The 23,543-nt window shown below is 41.5% G+C and overlaps 1 protein-coding gene across 1 annotated transcript in view; it reads left to right on the top strand.

The window, feature by feature from the left end:
- Nucleotides 1–16,351, top strand: part of LOC137378599 (glutamic acid-rich protein-like) — a gene marked incomplete at its 3' end in the record, with an annotated part of 37,962 nt that extends 21,611 nt beyond the window's left edge. The window contains exons 10-12 of the mRNA XM_068048899.1: nucleotides 7,787–7,841; nucleotides 14,865–15,133; nucleotides 16,262–16,351. Coding sequence (XP_067905000.1) covers nucleotides 7,787–7,841; nucleotides 14,865–15,133; nucleotides 16,262–16,351 — 414 coding nt within the window. The remainder of the gene's footprint in view (nucleotides 1–7,786; nucleotides 7,842–14,864; nucleotides 15,134–16,261) is intronic.
- Nucleotides 16,352–23,543: the final 7,192 nt, after the last annotated feature.

Here is a 23,543-nt window from a genome sequence, read left to right as displayed (position 1 = left end):
TGAAGAAGAAGATGAAGAAGATGAAGACGATGAAGAAGATGAAGACAAAGACGATGAAGAAGATGAAGATGAAGAAGATGAAGATGAAGACGATGAAGATGAAGACGACGAAGATGAAGAGGAAGATGAAGACGAAGACGAAGAAGAAGACGAAGACGACGAAGAAGATGAAGACGAAGACGAAGACGATGAAGACGACAAACACGAAGATGAAGACGAAGAAGACGAAGACGATAAAGAAGAAGACGAAGAAGAAGACGAAGAAGATGAAGAAGCTGAAGACGATGAAGACGAAGAAGAAGACGATGAAGAAGACGATGAAGAAGACGATGAAGAAGACGATGAAGAAGACGAAGACAAAGACAAAGAAGATGAAGATGAAGATGAAGACGAAGACAATGAAGATGAAGAAGATGAACAAGACGACGAAGATGAAGATGAAGAAGACGACGAAGACGATGAAGACGAAGACCAAGAAGGCGACGAAGACGAAGACAAAGAAGAAGACGAAGAAGACGAAGAATAAGAAGATGCAGATGAAGATGAAGATGAAGAAGAAGATGAAGAAGACGAAGAAGAAGACGAAGATGAAGACGATGAAGACGAAGAAGATGAAAACGATCAAGACGAAGATGAAGACGATGATGATGACGAAGAAGATGAAGACGATAAAGAAGATGAAGACGATGAATAAGATGAAGAAGATGAAGAAGAAGATGAAGACGAAGACGAAGAAGACGAAGACGAAGAAGACGAAGACGAAGAAGACAAAGACGAAGAAGACAAAGACGAAGAAGACGAAGACGAAGAGGAAGACGAAGAGGAAGAGGAAGACGATGCAGATGAAGATGATGACGAAGACAAAGACGAAGACGAAGACGACGACGAAGAAGACGAAGATAATGAAGACGAAGATGATGAAGATGAAGATGAAGAAGACAATGAAGACGAAGAGGAAGAGGAAGACGATGAAGACGATGAAGACGATGACGAAGAAGAAGACGAAGACGAAGACGAAGACGAAGACGAAGACGATGAAGAAGAAGACGAAGATGAAGAGGAAGATGAAGAGGAAGAAGACGAAGAAGAAGAAGACGATGAAGACGATGAAGACGACAAAGACGAAGACGACGAAGAAGAAGAAGAAGACGAAGATGAAGACGAAGAAGATGAAGACGAAGATGACGAAGACGAAGAAGAAGATGAACAAGATGAAGAGGAAGACGATGAAGAAGACGAACAAGATGAAGATGAAGAGGAAGATGATGAAGAAGATGAAGACGAAGACGAAGAAGACGACGAAGATGAAGACGAAGATGAAGACGAAGATGAAGACGAAGATGAAGAAGACAACGAAGAAGAGGAAGATGAAGATGCAGACGAAGAAGTCGAAGATGATGAGGAGGAAGATGAAGAGGAGGAAGATGAAGAGGAGGAAGATGAAGATGATGAAGATGATGAAGAAGATGAAGATGATGAAGAAGATGATGAAGATGAAGATGATGAAGACGAAGACGAAGAAGACTAAGACAATGAAGAAGACGAAGACGATGAAGAAGATAAAGATGAAGACGAAGACGAAGACAATGAAGATGAAGACGAAGACAATGAAGATGAAGAAGATGAAGATGACAATGAAGACGAAGATGAAGACGGAGATGATGAAGACGATGAAGACAATGAAGACGAAGAAGACGAAGATGAAGATGAAGACGAAGAAGACGAAGACGAAGAAGACGAAGACGATGAAGACGAAGAAGATGAAGACGAAGAAGATGAAGACGAAGAAGATGAAGACGAAGAAGACGAAGAAGATGAAGACAAAGACGAAGAAGATGAAGACGATGAAGATGAAGATGAAGATGAAGACAAAGAAGATGAAGAAGAAGATGAAGAAGAAGATGAAGACGAAAAAGACAATGAAGACAAAGATGAAGATGAAGAAGAAGACGAAGAAGACGATGAAGACGAAGAAGATTAAGACGAAGATGATGAAGACAAAGAAGATGAAGATGAAGATGAAGAAGACGAAGACGAAGACGAAGACGAAGACGAAGACGAAGACGAAGACGACGAAGATGAAGAAGACAAGACGAAGACGATGAAGAAGAAGACGAAGATGACAATGAAGACGAAGATGAAGATGAAGATGAAGAAGACAATGAAGAAGATGAAGACGAAGATGAAGACGAAGAAGCCGAAGAAGACGAAGACGAAGAAGATAAAGATGAAGAAGACGAAGACGAAGACAAAGACGATGAAGAAGAAGATGAAGAAGATGAAGACGATGAAGAAGATGAAGACAAAGACGATGAAGAAGATGAAGATGAAGAAGATGAGGATGAAGACGATGAAGATGAAGACGACGAAGATGAAGAGGAAGATGAAGACGAAGAAGAAGACGAAGACGACGAAGAAGATGAAGACGAAGACGAAGAAGATGAAGATGACAAACACGAAGATGAAGACGAAGAAGACGAAGGCGATGAAGAAGAAGTCGAAGATGAAGAGGAAGATGAAGAGGAAGAAGACGAAGAAGAAGACGATGAAGACGATGAAGACGACAAAGACGAAGACGACGAAGAAGAAGAAGAAGACGAAGATGAAGACGAAGAAGATGAAGACGAAGATGATGAAGACGAAGAAGAAGACGAACAAGATGAAGATGAAGAGGAAGACGATGAAGAAGACGAACAAGATGAAGATGAAGAGGAAGACGATGAAGAAGATGAAGACGAAGACGAAGACGAAGAAGACGACGAAGATGAAGACGAAGATGAAGACGAAGATGAAGAAGACAACGAAGAAGAGGAAGATGAAGATGCAGACGAAGAAGTCGAAGATGATGAGGAGGAAGATGAAGAGGAGGAAGATGAAGAGGAGGAAGATGAAGATGATGAAGATGATGAAGAAGATGAAGAAGATGAAGATGATGAAGAAGATGAAGAAGATGAAGATGATGAAGACGAAGACGAAGACGAAGAAGACTAAGACAATGAAGAAGACGAAGACGATGAAGAAGATAAAGATGAAGACGAAGACGAAGACAATGAAGATGAAGACGAAGACAATGAAGATGAAGATGAAGATGACAATGAAGACGAAGATGAAGACGGAGATGATGAAGACGATGAAGACAATGAAGACGAAGAAGACGAAGATGAAGATGAAGACGAAGAAGACGAAGACGAAGAAGACGAAGATGATGAAGACGAAGAAGAAGATGAAGACGAAGAAGAAGATGAAGACGAAGAAGATGAAGAAGATGAAGACAAAGACGAAGAAGATGAAGACGATGAAGATGAAGATGAAGAAGAAGACAAAGAAGATGAAGAAGAAGATGAAGAAGAAGATGAAGACGAAAAAGACAATGAAGACAAAGATGAAGATGAAGAAGAAGACGAAGAAGACGATGAAGACGAAGAAGATTAAGACGAAGATGATGAAGACAAAGAAGATGAAGACGAAGACGAAGACGAAGACGAAGACGAAGAAGACGAAGAAGACGAAGATGAAGAAGACGAAGAAGACGAAGATGAAGAAGACAAGACGAAGACGATGAAGAAGAAGACGAAGATGACAATGAAGACGAAGATGAAGATGAAGATGAAGAAGACAATGAAGAAGATGAAGACGAAGATGAAGACGAAGAAGCCGAAGAAGACGAAGACGAAGAAGATAAAGATGAAGAAGACGAAGACGAAGACAAAGACGATGAAGATGAAGATGAAGAAGATGAAGACGATGAAGAAGATGAAGACAAAGACGATGAAGAAGATGAAGATGAAGAAGATGAGGATGAAGACGATGAAGATGAAGACGACGAAGATGAAGAGGAAGATGAAGACGAAGAAGAAGACGAAGACGACGAAGAAGATGAAGACGAAGACGAAGAAGATGAAGATGACAAACACGAAGATGAAGACGAAGAAGACGAAGACGATAAAGAAGAAGAAGATGAAGAAGAAGAAGACGAAGAAGATGAAGAAGCTGAAGACGATGAAGACGAAGAAGACGACGATGAAGAAGACGATGAAGAAGACGAAGACAAAGACGATGAAGATGAAGATGAAGACGAAGACAATGAAGATGAAGAAGATGAAGAAGACGACGAAGACGAAGATGAAGACGAAGACGATGAAGACGAAGACGAAGAAGACGACGAAGACGAAGACAAAGAAGAAGACGAAGAATAAGAAGATGCAGATGAAGATGAAGACGAAGAAGAAGACGAAGAAGACGAAGAAGAAGACAAAGACGAAGATGAAGACGATGAAGACGAAGAAGATGAAGAAGATCAAGACGAAGATGAAGACGATGATGATGACGAAGAAGATGAAGACGATAAAGAAGATGAAGACGATGAATAAGATGAAGAAGATGAAGAAGAAGATGAAGACGAAGACGAAGAAGACGAAGACGAAGAAGACAAAGACGAAGAAGACAAAGACGAAGAAGAGGAAGACGAAGAGGAAGACGAAGAGGAAGACGAAGAGGAAGAGGAAGACGATGCAGATGAAGATGATGACGAAGACGAAGACGAAGACGAAGACGACGACGAAGACGAAGAAGATGAAGACGAAGATGAAGAAGACAATGAAGACGAAGAGGAAGAGGAAGACGATGAAGACGATGAAGAAGATGACGAAGAAGAAGAAGACGAAGATGAAGACGAAGACGATGAAGAAGAAGAGGAAGATGAAGATGAAGAGGAAGGTGAAGACAAAGAAGAAGACGAAGAAGATGAAGATGAAGACGAAGATGAAGACGAAGACGATGAAGATGACGAAGAAGAGGAAGATGAAGATGAAGACGAAGAAGAAGTCGAAGATGAAGAGGAGGAAGATGAAGAGGAGGAAGATGAAGAGGAGGAAGATGAAGAAGATGAAGACGATGAAGACGACGAAGATGAAGACGACGAAGATGAAGACGAAGAGGAAGATGAAGACGAAGAAGACGACGAAGACGACGAAGACGAAGATGAAGAAGATGAAGACGAAGAAGATGAAGAAGCTGAAGACGATGCAGACGAAGAAGAGGAAGATGAAGACAATGAAGAAGACAAAGACGAAGAAAATGAAGATGAAGAAGATGAAGATGAAGATGAAGATGAAGACGAAGAAGACGATGAAGATGAAGACGAAGATGATAAAGAAGATGAAGATGAAGAAGATGAAGACGAAGTAGATGAAGACGATGAAGAAGACGAAGACGATGAAGACGAAGACGATGAAGACGAAGAAGACGAAGACGAAGACAAAGACGATGAAGACGAAGAAGATGAAGACGATGAAGAAGATGAAGACAAAGACGATGAAGAAGATGAAGATGAAGAAGATGAAGATGAAGAAGATGAAGACGACAAAGATGAAGATGACGATGAAGATGAAGACGAAGACGACGAAGAAGATGAAGATGAAGAGGAAGAGGAAGACGAAGACGATGAAGACGAAGACGAAGACGATGAAGAAGACGAAGACAAAGACGATGAAGAAGACGAAGAAGATGATGATGAAGAAGATGAAGAAGATGAAGAAGACGAAGAAGACGAAGACAAAGACGATGAAGACGATGAAGATGAAGAAGATGAAGATGAAGAAGATGAAGAAGATGAAGATGAAGAAGATGAAGACGATGAAGACAAAGACAAAGAATATGAAGAAGAAGAAGACAAAGACGATGAAGAAGATGAAGACGAAGAAGACGAAGAAGATGAAGACGAAGAAGACGAAGACCAAGAAGACGAAGAAGATGAAGAGGAAGAAGACGAAGATGAAGACGAAGAAGACTAAGAAGAAGACGAAGACGAAGACGAAGACGAAGACGAAGAAGACGATGAAGACGATGAAGACGAAGAAGACGAAGAAGAGGAAGAAGACGAAGAAGACGAAGAAGATGAAGAATAAGAAGATGAAGATGAAGACGAAGACGATGAAGACGAAGAAGACGATGAAGACGATGAAGACGAAGAAGATGAAGAAGACGAAGATGAAGAAGATGAAGAAGACGACGTAGATGAAGACGATGAAGACGACGAAGATGAAGACGATGAAGATGAAGACGACGAAGATGAAGACGACGAAGATGAGGACGACGAAGATGAGGACGACGAAGATGAGGACGAGGACGAGGGAGATGAAGACGACGAAGATGAAGACGACGAAGATGAGGACGACGAAGATGAGGACGACGAAGATGAGGACGAGGACGAGGGAGATGAAGAAGACGAAGACGAAGAAGACGATGAAGACGACAAAGACGAAGACGACGAAGAAGAAGAAGAAGAAGAAGAAGAAGAAGAAGAAGAAGAAGACGACGAAGACGATGAAGAAAAAGACAAAGAAGATGAAGAAGAGGAAGATGAAGATGAGGAAGATGAAGAAGACGAAGACGAAGAAGATGAAGAAGATGAAGAAGACGAAGAAGACGAAGACGAAGATGAAGAAGAAGACGAAGAAGAAGACGTAGATGTAGACGATGAAGAAGATGAAGACGAAGAAGATGAAGACGAAGAAGAAGAAGAAGAAGACGAAGAAGATGAAGACGACGAAAATGAAGACGAAGACGAGGACGGGGACGAGGGAGATGAAGAAGACGAAGAAGAAGAAGACGATGAAGACGATGAAGACGACAAAGACGAAGACGACGAAGAAGATGATGAAGACGAAGAAGAAGACGAACAAGATGAAGATGAAGAGGAAGACGATGAAGAAGACGAAGACGATGAAGAAGAAGACGAAAAAGAAGATGAAGACAATGAAGATGATGAAGACAAAGACAAAGACGAAGAAGATGAAGATGAAGACAAAGAAGAAGAAGAAGACGATGAAGACGAAGAAGAAGATGAAGACGAACAAGACAATGAAGACGAAGAAGACGAAGATGAAGATGAAGAAGAAGACTAAGAAGACGATGAAGACGAAGAAGATTAAGACGAAGATGATGAAGACGAAGAAGATGAAGATGAAGACGAAGACGATGAAGATGAAGACGAAGAAGACGAAGAAGACGAAGACGAAGAAGATAAGACGAAGACGATGAAGAAGACAAAGACGACAATGAAGACGAAGATGAAGATGAAGATGAAGAAGACAATGAAGATGATGAAGATGAAGATGATGAAGATGAAGAAGACAATGAAGACGAAGAAGACGAAGATGAAGACGAAGATGAAGACGACGAAGATGAAGACGAGGATGAGGACGAGGGAGATGAAGAAGACGAAGACGAAGAAGACGAAGAAGATGATGAAGACGACAAAGACGAAGACGACGAAGAAGAAGAGGAAGACGATGAAGAAAAAGACGAAGATGAAGAAGAGGAAGAAGACGAAGACGAAGAAGACGAAGAAGACGAAGACGAAGAAAACGAAGACGAAGAAGAAGAAGACGATGAAGACGAAGACGAAGAAGACGAAGAAGACGATGAAGAAGACGAAGAAGATGAAGAAGATGAAGAAGAAGACGAAGAAGACGAAGAAGACGAAGAAGAAGATGAAGACGACGAAGACGAAGACGACGAAGATGAAGACGACGATGAGGACGAGGGAGATGAAGAAGATGAAGATGAAGACGACGATGAGGACGAGGGAGATGAAGAAGATGAAGACGAAGACGACGATGAAGACGACAAAGACGAAGACGACGAAGAAGAAGAAGAAGACGACGAAGATGAAGAAGACGATGAAGAAAAAGACGAAGAAGACGAAGAAGAGGAAGATGAAGACGAAGAAGACGAAGAAGATGAAGATGAAGAAGACGAAGAAGAAGAAGAAGATGACGAAGAGGAAGACGAAGAAGACGAAGAAGACGATGAAGACGAAGAAGATGAAGATGACGAAGGTGAAGACGAAGACGAGGACGAGGGAGATGAAGAAGACGAAGACGAAGAAGACGATGAAGACGAAGAAGACGATGAAGATGAAGACGAGGAAGATGAAGAAGACCAAGAAGACGAAGAAGACGATGAAGAAGATGAAGAAGATGAAGAAGACGAAGACGAAGAAGACGAAGAAGACGAAGACCAAGAAGACGAAGAAGACGAAGAAGACGAAGACAAAGAAGACGAAGACAAAGAAGACGAAGACAAAGAAGACGAAGACAAAGAAGACGAAGAAGACGAAGAAGACGAAGACCAAGAAGACGAAGAAGATGAAGACGAAGATGAAGAAGATGAAGATGAAGAAGATGAAGATGAAGAAGATGAAGAAGATGAAGAAGATGAAGAAGAGGAAGAAGATGAAGATGAAGACGAAGACGAAGAAGACGAAGACGATGAAGAAGAAAAGAAGAAGATGAAGACGATGAAGAAGATGAAGACGATGAAGAAGACGAAGACGATGAAGAAGAAAAGAAGAAGATGAAGACGATGAAGAAGATGAAGACGAAGATGAAGACGAAGAAGCCGAAGAAGACGAAGACGAAGAAGACAAGACGAAGACGATGAAGAAGAAGACGACGAAGACAACAATGAAGACGAAGACGACGAACACGAAGACGAAGATGAAGAAGACAATGAAGACGAATAGGAAGATGAAGAGGACGAAGAGGAAGAGGAAGATGATGAAGATGAAGAAGATGAAGACGAAGATGAAGACGGAGATGATGAAGACGAAGACGAAGATGATGAAGACGAAGATGAAGACGACCAAGAGGAAGACAAAGACGAAGAAGAAGAGGAACAAGATGAAGATGAAGACGAAGACAACGAAGACGAAGACGAAGAAGACAACGAAGACGAAGATGATGAAGATGAAGAAGACAATGAAGACGAAGAGGAAGACGATGAAGACGATGAAGAAGATGACGAAGAAGAAGAAGACGAAGACGAAGACGAAGACAAAGACAAAGACAAAGACGATGAAGAAGACGAAGACGAAGAAGATGAAGAAGACGAAGAAGATGAAGAAGATCAAGAAGATGAAGAAGATCAAGAAGATGAAGAAGATCAAGAAGATGAAGACAAAGACGAAGACGAACATGAAGAAGATGAAGACGATGAAGAAGATGAAGATGAAGACAAAGACGATGAAGAAGAAGACGAAGACAAAGACGATGAAGAAGATGAAGATGAAGACGATGAAGACGATGAAGAAGATGAAGAAGATGAAGACGAAGACAAAGACGACGAAGACAAAGACGATGAAGAAGATGAAGACGAAGAAGACGAAGACGAAGAAGACGAAGACGAAGAAGACGAAGACGATGAAGACGAAGAAGATGAAGACGAAGAAGATGAAGACGAAGAAGACGAAGAAGATGAAGACAAAGACGAAGAAGATGAAGACGATGAAGATGAAGATGAAGATGAAGACAAAGAAGATGAAGAAGAAGATGAAGAAGAAGATGAAGACGAAAAAGACAATGAAGACAAAGATGAAGATGAAGAAGAAGACGAAGAAGACGATGAAGACGAAGAAGATTAAGACGAAGATGATGAAGACAAAGAAGATGAAGATGAAGATGAAGAAGACGAAGACGAAGACGAAGACGAAGACGAAGACGAAGACGACGAAGAAGACGAAGATGAAGAAGACAAGACGAAGACGATGAAGAAGAAGACGAAGATGACAATGAAGACGAAGATGAAGATGAAGATGAAGAAGACAATGAAGAAGATGAAGACGAAGATGAAGACGAAGAAGCCGAAGAAGACGAAGACGAAGAAGATAAAGATGAAGAAGACGAAGACGAAGACAAAGACGATGAAGAAGAAGATGAAGAAGATGAAGACGATGAAGAAGATGAAGACAAAGACGATGAAGAAGATGAAGATGAAGAAGATGAGGATGAAGACGATGAAGATGAAGACGACGAAGATGAAGAGGAAGATGAAGACGAAGAAGAAGACGAAGACGACGAAGAAGATGAAGACGAAGACGAAGAAGATGAAGATGACAAACACGAAGATGAAGACGAAGAAGACGAAGGCGATGAAGAAGAAGTCGAAGATGAAGAGGAAGATGAAGAGGAAGAAGACGAAGAAGACGATGAAGACGATGAAGACGACAAAGACGAAGACGACGAAGAAGAAGAAGAAGACGAAGATGAAGACGAAGAAGATGAAGACGAAGATGATGAAGACGAAGAAGAAGACGAACAAGATGAAGATGAAGAGGAAGACGATGAAGAAGACGAACAAGATGAAGATGAAGAGGAAGACGATGAAGAAGATGAAGACGAAGACGAAGACGAAGAAGACGACGAAGATGAAGACGAAGATGAAGACGAAGATGAAGAAGACAACGAAGAAGAGGAAGATGAAGATGCAGACGAAGAAGTCGAAGATGATGAGGAGGAAGATGAAGAGGAGGAAGATGAAGAGGAGGAAGATGAAGATGATGAAGATGATGAAGAAGATGAAGAAGATGAAGATGATGAAGAAGATGAAGAAGATGAAGATGATGAAGACGAAGACGAAGACGAAGAAGACTAAGACAATGAAGAAGACGAAGACGATGAAGAAGATAAAGATGAAGACGAAGACGAAGACAATGAAGATGAAGACGAAGACAATGAAGATGAAGAAGATGAAGATGACAATGAAGACGAAGATGAAGACGGAGATGATGAAGACGATGAAGACAATGAAGACGAAGAAGACGAAGATGAAGATGAAGACGAAGAAGACGAAGACGAAGAAGACGAAGAAGAAGATGAAGACGAAGAAGAAGATGAAGACGAAGAAGAAGATGAAGACGAAGAAGATGAAGAAGATGAAGACAAAGACGAAGAAGATGAAGACGATGAAGATGAAGATGAAGATGAAGACAAAGAAGATGAAGAAGAAGATGAAGACGAAAAAGACAATGAAGACAAAGATGAAGATGAAGAAGAAGACGAAGAAGACGATGAAGACGAAGATGATGAAGACAAAGAAGATGAAGACGAAGACGAAGACGAAGACGAAGACGAAGACGAAGAAGACGAAGATGAAGAAGACGAAGAAGACGAAGATGAAGAAGACAAGACGAAGACGATGAAGAAGAAGACGAAGATGACAATGAAGACGAAGATGAAGATGAAGATGAAGAAGACAATGAAGAAGATGAAGACGAAGATGAAGACGAAGAAGCCGAAGAAGACGAAGACGAAGAAGATAAAGATGAAGAAGACGAAGACGAAGACAAAGACGATGAAGATGAAGATGAAGAAGATGAAGACGATGAAGAAGATGAAGACAAAGACGATGAAGAAGATGAAGATGAAGAAGATGAGGATGAAGACGATGAAGATGAAGACGACGAAGATGAAGAGGAAGATGAAGACGAAGAAGAAGACGAAGACGACGAAGAAGATGAAGACGAAGACGAAGAAGATGAAGATGACAAACACGAAGATGAAGACGAAGAAGACGAAGACGATAAAGAAGAAGAAGATGAAGAAGAAGAAGACGAAGAAGATGAAGAAGCTGAAGACGATGAAGACGAAGAAGACGACGATGAAGAAGACGATGAAGAAGACGAAGACAAAGACGATGAAGATGAAGATGAAGACGAAGACAATGAAGATGAAGAAGATGAAGAAGACGACGAAGACGAAGATGAAGACGAAGACGATGAAGACGAAGACGAAGAAGACGACGAAGACGAAGACAAAGAAGAAGACGAAGAATAAGAAGATGCAGATGAAGATGAAGACGAAGAAGAAGACGAAGAAGAAGACAAAGACGAAGATGAAGACGATGAAGACGAAGAAGATGAAGAAGATCAAGACGAAGATGAAGACGATGATGATGACGAAGAAGATGAAGACGATAAAGAAGATGAAGACGATGAATAAGATGAAGAAGATGAAGAAGAAGATGAAGACGAAGACGAAGAAGACGAAGACGAAGAAGACAAAGACGAAGAAGACAAAGACGAAGAAGAGGAAGACGAAGAGGAAGACGAAGAGGAAGACGAAGAGGAAGAGGAAGACGATGCAGATGAAGATGATGACGAAGACGAAGACGAAGACGACGACGAAGAAGACGAAGAAGATGAAGACGAAGATGAAGAAGACAATGAAGACGAAGAGGAAGAGGAAGACGATGAAGACGATGAAGAAGATGACGAAGAAGAAGAAGACGAAGATGAAGACGAAGACGATGAAGAAGAAGAGGAAGATGAAGATGAAGAGGAAGGTGAAGACAAAGAAGAAGACGAAGAAGATGAAGATGAAGACGAAGATGAAGACGAAGACGATGAAGATGACGAAGAAGAGGAAGATGAAGATGAAGACGAAGAAGAAGTCGAAGATGAAGAGGAGGAAGATGAAGAGGAGGAAGATGAAGAGGAGGAAGATGAAGAAGATGAAGACGATGAAGACGACGAAGATGAAGACGACGAAGATGAAGACGAAGAGGAAGATGAAGACGAAGAAGACGACGAAGACGACGAAGACGAAGATGAAGAAGATGAAGACGAAGAAGATGAAGAAGCTGAAGACGATGCAGACGAAGAAGAGGAAGATGAAGACAATGAAGAAGACAAAGACGAAGAAAATGAAGATGAAGAAGATGAAGATGAAGACGAAGAAGACGATGAAGATGAAGACGAAGATGATAAAGAAGATGAAGATGAAGAAGATGAAGACGAAGTAGATGAAGACGATGAAGAAGACGAAGACGATGAAGACGAAGACGATGAAGACGAAGAAGACGAAGACGAAGACAAAGACGATGAAGACGAAGAAGATGAAGACGATGAAGAAGATGAAGACAAAGACGATGAAGAAGATGAAGATGAAGAAGATGAAGATGAAGAAGATGAAGACGACAAAGATGAAGATGACGATGAAGATGAAGACGAAGACGACGAAGAAGATGAAGATGAAGAGGAAGAGGAAGACGAAGACGATGAAGACGAAGACGAAGACGATGAAGAAGAAGACGAAGACAAAGACGATGAAGAAGACGAAGAAGATGATGATGAAGAAGATGAAGAAGATGAAGAAGACGAAGAAGACGAAGAAGACGAAGACAAAGACGATGAAGACGATGAAGATGAAGAAGATGAAGAAGATGAAGATGAAGATGAAGAAGATGAAGATGAAGAAGATGAAGACGATGAAGACAAAGACAAAGAATATGAAGAAGAAGAAGACAAAGACGATGAAGAAGATGAAGACGAAGAAGACGAAGAAGATGAAGACGAAGAAGACGAAGACCAAGAAGACGAAGAAGATGAAGAGGAAGAAGACGAAGATGAAGACGAAGAAGACTAAGAAGAAGACGAAGACGAAGACGAAGACGAAGACGAAGAAGACGATGAAGACGAAGAAGACGAAGAAGAGGAAGAAGACGAAGAAGACGAAGAAGATGAAGAATAAGAAGATGAAGATGAAGACGAAGACGATGAAGACGAAGAAGACGATGAAGACGATGAAGACGAAGAAGATGAAGAAGACGAAGATGAAGAAGATGAAGAAGACGACGTAGATGAAGACGATGAAGACGACGAAGATGAAGACGATGAAGATGAAGACGACGAAGATGAAGACGACGAAGATGAGGACGACGAAGATGAGGACGACGAAGATGAGGACGAGGACGAGGGAGATGAAGACGACGAAGATGAAGACGACGAAGATGAGGACGACGAAGATGAGGACGACGAAGATGAGGACGAGGACGAGGGAGATGAAGAAGACGAAGACGAAGAAGACGATGAAGACGACAAAGACGAAGACGACGAAGAAGAAGAAGAAGAAGAAGAAGAAGAAGAAGACGACGAAGACGATGAAGAAAAAGACAAAGAAGATGAAGAAGAGGAAGATGAAGATGAGGAAGATGAAGAAGACGAAGACGAAGAAGATGAAGAAGATGAAGAAGACGAAGAAGACGAAGACGAAGATGAAGAAGAAGACGAAGAAGAAGACGTAGATGTAGACGATGAAGAAGATGAAGACGAAGAAGATGAAGACGAAGAAGAAGAAGAAGAAGACGAAGAAGATGAAGACGACGAAAATGAAGACGAAGACGAGGACGGGGACGAGGGAGATGAAGAAGACGAAGAAGAAGAAGACGATGAAGACGATGAAGACGACAAAGACGAAGACGACGAAGAAGATGATGAAGACGAAGAAGAAGACGAACAAGATGAAGATGAAGAGGAAGACGATGAAGAAGACGAAGACGATGAAGAAGAAGACGAAAAAGAAGATGAAGACAATGAAGATGATGAAGACAAAGACAAAGACGAAGAAGATGAAGATGAAGACAAAGAAGAAGAAGAAGACGATGAAGACGAAGAAGAAGATGAAGACGAACAAGACAATGAAGACGAAGAAGACGAAGATGAAGATGAAGAAGAAGACTAAGAAGACGATGAAGACGAAGAAGATTAAGACGAAGATGATGAAGACGAAGAAGATGAAGATGAAGACGAAGACAACGAAGACGAAGACGATGAAGATGAAGACGAAGAAGACGAAGAAGACGAAGACGAAGAAGATAAGACGAAGACGATGAAGAAGACAAAGACGACAATGAAGACGAAGACGAAGATGAAGATGAAGAAGACAATGAAGATGATGAAGATGAAGATGATGAAGATGAAGAAGACAATGAAGACGAAGAAGACGAAGATGAAGACGAAGATGAAGACGACGAAGATGAAGACGAGGATGAGGACGAGGGAGATGAAGAAGACGAAGACGAAGAAGATGATGAAGACGACAAAGACGAAGACAACGAAGAAGAAGAGGAAGACGATGAAGAAAAAGACGAAGATGAAGAAGAGGAAGAAGACGAAGACGAAGAAGACGAAGAAGACGAAGACGAAGAAAACGAAGACGAAGAAGAAGAAGACGATGAAGACGAAGACGAAGAAGACGAAGAAGACGATGAAGAAGACGAAGAAGATGAAGAAGATGAAGAAGAAGACGAAGAAGACGAAGAAGACGAAGAAGAAGATGAAGACGACGAAGACGAAGACGACGAAGATGAAGACGACGATGAGGACGAGGGAGATGAAGAAGATGAAGATGAAGACGACGATGAGGACGAGGGAGATGAAGAAGATGAAGACGAAGACGACGATGAAGACGACAAAGACGAAGACGACGAAGAAGAAGAAGAAGACGACGAAGATGAAGAAGACGATGAAGAAAAAGACGAAGAAGACGAAGAAGAGGAAGATGAAGACGAAGAAGACGAAGAAGATGAAGATGAAGAAGACGAAGAAGAAGAAGAAGATGACGAAGAGGAAGACGAAGAAGACGAAGAAGACGATGAAGACGAAGAAGACGAAGAAGATGAAGATGACGAAGGTGAAGACGAAGACGAGGACGAGGGAGATGAAGAAGACGAAGACGAAGAAGACGATGAAGACGAAGAAGACGATGAAGATGAAGACGAGGAAGATGAAGAAGACCAAGAAGACGAAGAAGACGATGAAGAAGATGAAGAAGATGAAGAAGACGAAGACGAAGAAGACGAAGAAGACGAAGACCAAGAAGACGAAGAAGACGAAGAAGACGAAGACAAAGAAGACGAAGACAAAGAAGACGAAGACAAAGAAGACGAAGAAGACGAAGACCAAGAAGACGAAGAAGATGAAGATGAAGATGATGAAGATGAAGATGAAGAAGATGAAGATGAAGAAGATGAAGATGAAGAAGATGAAGAAGATGAAGAAGATGAAGAAGAGGAAGAAGATGAAGATGAAGACGAAGACGAAGAAGACGAAGAAGACGAAGACGATGAAGAAGAAAAGAAGAAGATGAAGACGATGAAGAAGATGAAGACGATGAAGAAGACGAAGACGATGAAGAAGAAAAGAAGAAGATGAAGACGATGAAGAAGATGAAGACGAAGATGAAGACGAAGAAGCCGAAGAAGACGAAGACGAAGAAGACAAGACGAAGACGATGAAGAAGAAGACGACGAAGACAACAATGAAGACGAAGACGACGAACACGAAGACGAAGATGAAGAAGACAATGAAGACGAATAGGAAGATGAAGAGGACGAAGAGGAAGAGGAAGATGATGAAGATGAAGAAGATGAAGACGAAGATGAAGACGGAGATGATGAAGACGAAGACGAAGATGATGAAGACGAAGATGAAGACGACCAAGAGGAAGACAAAGACGAAGAAGAAGAGGAACAAGATGAAGATGAAGACGAAGACAACGAAGACGAAGACGAAGAAGACAACGAAGACGAAGATGATGAAGATGAAGAAGACAATGAAGACGAAGAGGAAGACGATGAAGACGATGAAGAAGATGACGAAGAAGAAGAAGACGAAGACGAAGACGAAGACAAAGACAAAGACGATGAAGAAGACGAAGACGAAGAAGATGAAGAAGACGAAGAAGATGAAGAAGATCAAGAAGATGAAGAAGATCAAGAAGATGAAGAAGATCAAGAAGATGAAGACAAAGACGAAGACGAACATGAAGAAGATGAAGACGATGAAGAAGATGAAGATGAAGACAAAGACGATGAAGAAGAAGACGAAGACAAAGACGATGAAGAAGATGAAGATGAAGACGATGAAGACGATGAAGAAGATGAAGAAGATGAAGACGAAGACAAAGACGATGAAGAAGACGACGAAGACAAAGACGATGAAGAAGACGAAGACGAAGAAGACGAAGACGAAGAAGACGAAGACGAAGAAGACGAAGAAGATGAAGACGACGAAGATGAAGACGACGAAGATGAGGACGACGAAGATGAGGACGACGAAGATGAGGACGAGGACGAGGGAGATGAAGAAGACGAAGACGAAGAAGACGATGAAGACGACAAAGACGAAGACGACGAAGAAGAAGAAGAAGAAGAAGAAGACGACGAAGACGATGAAGAAAAAGACAAAGAAGATGAAGAAGAGGAAGATGAAGATGAGGAAGATGAAGAAGACAAAGACGAAGAAGATGAAGAAGATGAAGAAGACGAAGACGAAGATGAAGAAGAAGACGAAGAAGAAGACGTAGATGTAGACGATGAAGAAGATGAAGACGAAGAAGATGAAGACGAAGAAGAAGAAGAAGAAGACGAAGAAGATGAAGACGACGAAAATGAAGACGAAGACGAGGACGGGGACGAGGGAGATGAAGAAGACGAAGAAGAAGAAGACGATGAAGACGATGAAGACGACAAAGACGAAGACGACGAAGAAGATGATGAAGATGAAGAGGAAGACGAACAAGATGAAGATGAAGAGGAAGACGATGAAGAAGACGAAGACGATGAAGAAGAAGACGAAAAAGAAGATGAAGACAATGAAGATGATGAAGACAAAGACAAAGACGAAGAAGATGAAGATGAAGACAAAGAAGAAGAAGAAGACGATGAAGACGAAGAAGAAGATGAAGACGAACAAGACAATGAAGACGAAGAAGACGAAGATGAAGATGAAGAAGAAGACTAAGAAGACGATGAAGACGAAGAAGATTAAGACGAAGATGATGAAGACGAAGAAGATGAAGATGAAGACGAAGACGACGAAGACGAAGACGATGAAGACGAAGACGAAGAAGACGAAGAAGACGAAGACGAAGAAGATAAGACGAAGACGATGAAGAAGACAAAGACGACAATGAAGACGAAGATGAAGATGAAGATGAAGAAGACAATGAAGATGATGAAGATGAAGATGATGAAGATGATCAAGAAGATGAAGACAAAGACGAAGACGAAGATGAAGACGAAGATGAAGACGACGAAGATGAAGACGAGGATGAGGACGAGGGAGATGAAGAAGACGAAGACGAAGAAGACGAAGAAGATGATGAAGACGACAAAGACGAAGACGACGAAGAAGAAGAGGAAGACGATGAAGAAAAAGACGAAGATGAAGAAGAAGAGGAAGAAGACGAAGACGAAGAAGACGAAGAAGACGAAGACGAAGAAGACGAAGACGAAGACGAAGAAGACGAAGACGAAGACGAAGACGAAGAAGACGATGAAGACGAAGACGAAGAAGACGAAGAAGACGATGAAGAAGACGAAGAAGACGAAGAAGAAGACGAAGAAGACGAAGAAGACGAAGAAGAAGATGAAGACGACGAAGACGATGAAGACGACAAAGACGAAGACGACGAAGAAGAAGAAGAAGACGACGAAGATGAAGAAGACGATGAAGAAAAAGACGAAGAAGACGAAGAAGAGGAAGATGAAGACGAAGAAGACGAAGAAGATGAAGATGAAGAAGACGAAGAAGAAGAAGAAGATGACGAAGAGGAAGACGAAGAAGACGAAGAAGACGATGAAGACGAAGAAGACGAAGAAGATGAAGATGACGAAGGTGAAGACGAAGACGAGGACGAGGGAGATGAAGAAGACGAAGACGAAGAAGACGATGAAGACGAAGAAGACGATGAAGATGAAGACGAGGAAGATGAAGAAGACCAAGAAGACGAAGAAGACGATGAAGAAGATGAAGAAGATGAAGAAGACGAAGACGAAGAAGACGAAGAAGACGAAGACCAAGAAGACGAAGAAGACGAAGAAGACGAAGACAAAGAAGACGAAGACAAAGAAGACGAAGACAAAGAAGACGAAGAAGACGAAGACCAAGAAGACGAAGAAGATGAAGATGAAGATGATGAAGATGAAGATGAAGAAGATGAAGATGAAGAAGATGAAGATGAAGAAGATGAAGAAGATGAAGAAGATGAAGAAGAGGAAGAAGATGAAGATGAAGACGAAGACGAAGAAGACGAAGAAGACGAAGACGATGAAGAAGAAAAGAAGAAGATGAAGACGATGAAGAAGATGAAGACGATGAAGAAGACGAAGACGATGAAGAAGAAAAGAAGAAGATGAAGACGATGAAGAAGATGAAGACGAAGATGAAGACGAAGAAGCCGAAGAAGACGAAGACGAAGAAGACAAGACGAAGACGATGAAGAAGAAGACGACGAAGACAACAATGAAGACGAAGACGACGAACACGAAGACGAAGATGAAGAAGACAATGAAGACGAATAGGAAGATGAAGAGGACGAAGAGGAAGAGGAAGATGATGAAGATGAAGAAGATGAAGACGAAGATGAAGACGGAGATGACGAAGACGAAGATGATGAAGACGAAGATGAAGACGACCAAGAGGAAGACAAAGACGAAGAAGAAGAGGAACAAGATGAAGATGAAGACGAAGACAACGAAGACGAAGACGAAGAAGACAACGAAGACGAAGATGATGAAGATGAAGAAGACAATGAAGACGAAGAGGAAGACGATGAAGACGATGAAGAAGATGACGAAGAAGAAGAAGACGAAGACGAAGACGAAGACAAAGACAAAGACGATGAAGAAGACGAAGACGAAGAAGATGAAGAAGACGAAGAAGATGAAGAAGATCAAGAAGATGAAGAAGATCAAGAAGATGAAGAAGATCAAGAAGATGAAGACAAAGACGAAGACGAACATGAAGAAGATGAAGACGATGAAGAAGATGAAGATGAAGACAAAGACGATGAAGAAGAAGACGAAGACAAAGACGATGAAGAAGATGAAGATGAAGACGATGAAGACGATGAAGAAGATGAAGAAGATGAAGACGAAGACAAAGACGATGAAGAAGACGACGAAGACAAAGACGATGAAGAAGACGAAGACGAAGAAGACGAAGACGAAGAAGACGAAGACGAAGAAGACGAAGAAGATGAAGACGACGAAGATGAAGACGACGAAGATGAGGACGACGAAGATGAGGACGACGAAGATGAGGACGAGGACGAGGGAGATGAAGAAGACGAAGACGAAGAAGACGATGAAGACGACAAAGACGAAGACGACGAAGAAGAAGAAGAAGAAGAAGAAGACGACGAAGACGATGAAGAAAAAGACAAAGAAGATGAAGAAGAGGAAGATGAAGATGAGGAAGATGAAGAAGACAAAGACGAAGAAGATGAAGAAGATGAAGAAGACGAAGACGAAGATGAAGAAGAAGACGAAGAAGAAGACGTAGATGTAGACGATGAAGAAGATGAAGACGAAGAAGATGAAGACGAAGAAGAAGAAGAAGAAGACGAAGAAGATGAAGACGACGAAAATGAAGACGAAGACGAGGACGGGGACGAGGGAGATGAAGAAGACGAAGAAGAAGAAGACGATGAAGACGATGAAGACGACAAAGACGAAGACGACGAAGAAGATGATGAAGATGAAGAGGAAGACGAACAAGATGAAGATGAAGAGGAAGACGATGAAGAAGACGAAGACGATGAAGAAGAAGACGAAAAAGAAGATGAAGACAATGAAGATGATGAAGACAAAGACAAAGACGAAGAAGATGAAGATGAAGACAAAGAAGAAGAAGAAGACGATGAAGACGAAGAAGAAGATGAAGACGAACAAGACAATGAAGACGAAGAAGACGAAGATGAAGATGAAGAAGAAGACTAAGAAGACGATGAAGACGAAGAAGATTAAGACGAAGATGATGAAGACGAAGAAGATGAAGATGAAGACGAAGACGACGAAGACGAAGACGATGAAGACGAAGACGAAGAAGACGAAGAAGACGAAGACGAAGAAGATAAGACGAAGACGATGAAGAAGACAAAGACGACAATGAAGACGAAGATGAAGATGAAGATGAAGAAGACAATGAAGATGATGAAGATGAAGATGATGAAGATGAAGAAGACAATGAAGACGAAGAAGACGAAGATGAAGACGAAGATGAAGACGACGAAGATGAAGACGAGGATGAGGACGAGGGAGATGAAGAAGACGAAGACGAAGAAGACGAAGAAGATGATGAAGACGACAAAGACGAAGACGACGAAGAAGAAGAGGAAGACGATGAAGAAAAAGACGAAGATGAAGAAGAAGAGGAAGAAGACGAAGACGAAGAAGACGAAGAAGACGAAGACGAAGAAGACGAAGACGAAGACGAAGAAGACGAAGACGAAGACGAAGACGAAGAAGACGATGAAGACGAAGACGAAGAAGACGAAGAAGACGATGAAGAAGACGAAGAAGATGAAGAAGAAGACGAAGAAGACGAAGAAGACGAAGAAGAAGATGAAGACGACGAAGACGAAGACGACGAAGATGAAGACGACGATGAGGATGAGGGAGATGAAGAAGATGAAGACGAAGACGACGATGAAGACGACAAAGACGAAGACGACGAAGAAGAAGAAGAAGACGACGAAGATGAAGAAGACGATGAAGAAAAAGACGAAGAAGACGAAGAAGAGGAAGATGAAGACGAAGAAGACGAAGAAGATGAAGATGAAGAAGACGAAGAAGAAGAAGAAGATGACGAAGAGGAAGACGAAGAAGACGAAGAAGACGATGAAGACGAAGATGACGAAGGTGAAGACGAAGACGAGGACGAGGGAGATGAAGAAGACGATGAAGACGAAGAAGACGAAGATGACGAAGGTGAAGACGAAGACGAGGACGAGGGAGATGAAGAAGACGATGAAGACGAAGAAGACGACGAAGACGAAGAAGACGACGAAGACGAAGAAGACGACGAAGAAGAGGAAGATGAAGACGAGGAAGATGAAGACGAGGAAGATGAAGAAGACCAAGAAGACGAAGAAGACGATGAAGAAGATGAAGAAGACGAAGACGAAGAAGACGAAGAAGACGAAGACCAAGAAGACGAAGAAGATGAAGATGAAGATGAAGAAGATGAAGATGAAGAAGATGAAGATGAAGAAGATGAAGAAGATGAAGAAGAGGAAGAAGATGAAGATGAAGACGAAGACGAAGAAGACGAAGAAGACGAAGAAGACGAAGACGATGAAGAAGAAAAGAAGAAGATGAAGACGATGAAGAAGACGAAGACGATGAAGAAGACGAAGACGATGAAGAAGAAAAGAAGAAGATGAAGACGACGAAGAAGATGAAGACGAAGATGAAGACGAAGAAGCCGAAGAAGACGAAGACGAAGAAGACAAGACGAAGACGATGAAGAAGAAGACGACGAAGACAACAATGAAGACGAAGACGACGATGAAGACGAACACGAAGACGAAGATGAAGAAGACAATGAAGACGAATAGGAAGATGAAGAGGACAAAGAGGAAGAGGAAGATGATGAAGATGAAGATGAAGAAGATGAAGACGAAGATGAAGACGGAGATGATGAAGACGAAGACGAAGATGATGAAGACGAAGATGAAGACGACCAAGAGGAAGACAGAGACGAAGAAGAAGAGGAACAAGATGAAGATGAAGACGAAGACGACGAAGACGAAGACGAAGAAGACAACGAAGACGAAGATGATGAAGATGAAGAAGACAATGAAGACGAAGAGGAAGACGATGAAGACGATGAAGAAGATGACGAAGAAGAAGAAGACGAAGACGAAGACGAAGACAAAGACAAAGACGATGAAGAAGACGAAGACGAAGAAGATGAAGAAGACGAAGAAGATGAAGAAGATCAAGAAGATGAAGAAGATCAAGAAGATCAAGAAGATGAAGAAGATCAAGAAGATGAAGACGAAGACGAAGACAAACATGAAGAAGATGAAGACGATGAAGAAGATGAAGATGAAGACAAAGACGATGAAGAAGAAGACGAAGACAAAGACGATGAAGAAGAAGACGAAGACAAAGACGATGAAGAAGATGAAGAAGAAGACGATGAAGACGATGAAGACGATGAAGAAGATGAAGACGAAGACAAAGACGATGAAGAAGAAGACGAAGACAAAGACGATGAAGAAGACGAAGACGAAGAAGACGAAGACGAAGAAGACGAAGACGAAGAAGACGAAGAAGATGAAGACGAAGAAGACGAAGACGAAGAAGACGAAGAAGACGAAGAGGAAGATGAAGACGAAGAAGAAGAGGAAAACAAAGACGATGAAGATGAAGACGAAGAAGATGAAGATGAAGATGAAGATGAAGACGAAGACGATGAAGACGAAGACGAAGACGAAGACGAAGACGAAGAAGAAGATGAAGATGACGAAGAGGATGAAGATGAAGAAGAAGAAGAGGAAGACGATGAAGAAGAAGAAGATGAAGAAGGCGAAGAAGACGAAGATGAAGATGATGAAGATGAAGATGAAGATGAAGAAGAGGATGAAGATGAAGATGAAGAAGACGAAGAGGAAGACGATGAAGAAGAAGAAGATGAAGAAGGCGAAGAAGACGAAGATGAAGATGAAGATGACGATGAAGACAATGAAGAGCAAGAAGAGGAAGACGATGAAGAAGACGATGAAGATGAAGAAGAGGAAGATGAAGATGAAGACGATGAAGACGAAGAAGATGATGAAGATGAAGACGAAGACGAAGATGAAGATGAAGACGAAGACGACGAAGAAGAAAAAGAAGAAGATGAAGATGATGAAGACGAAGAAGACGAAGATGAAGATGAAGACGAAGAAGATGAAGAAGACGATGAAGATGAAGATGAAGACGATGAAGAAGATAAAGATGAAGAAGATGAAGAAGATGAAGATGAAGATGAAGATGAAGAAGATGAAGAAGATGAAGAAGATGAAGACGAAGAAGACGAAGAAGACGAAGAAGACGAAGAAGACGAAGAAGACGAAGACGAAGAAGAAGATGAAGACGAAGAAGATGAAGACGAAGAAGACGAAGACGATGAAGAAGACGAAGACGATGAA

This window comes from Heterodontus francisci, chromosome 17 (assembly GCF_036365525.1).
Source record: "Heterodontus francisci isolate sHetFra1 chromosome 17, sHetFra1.hap1, whole genome shotgun sequence".
Taxonomy (NCBI): domain Eukaryota; kingdom Metazoa; phylum Chordata; class Chondrichthyes; order Heterodontiformes; family Heterodontidae; genus Heterodontus; species Heterodontus francisci.
Note: the sequence above shows the minus strand (reverse complement) of the source record. Positions and strands in the feature narration are given on the sequence as shown.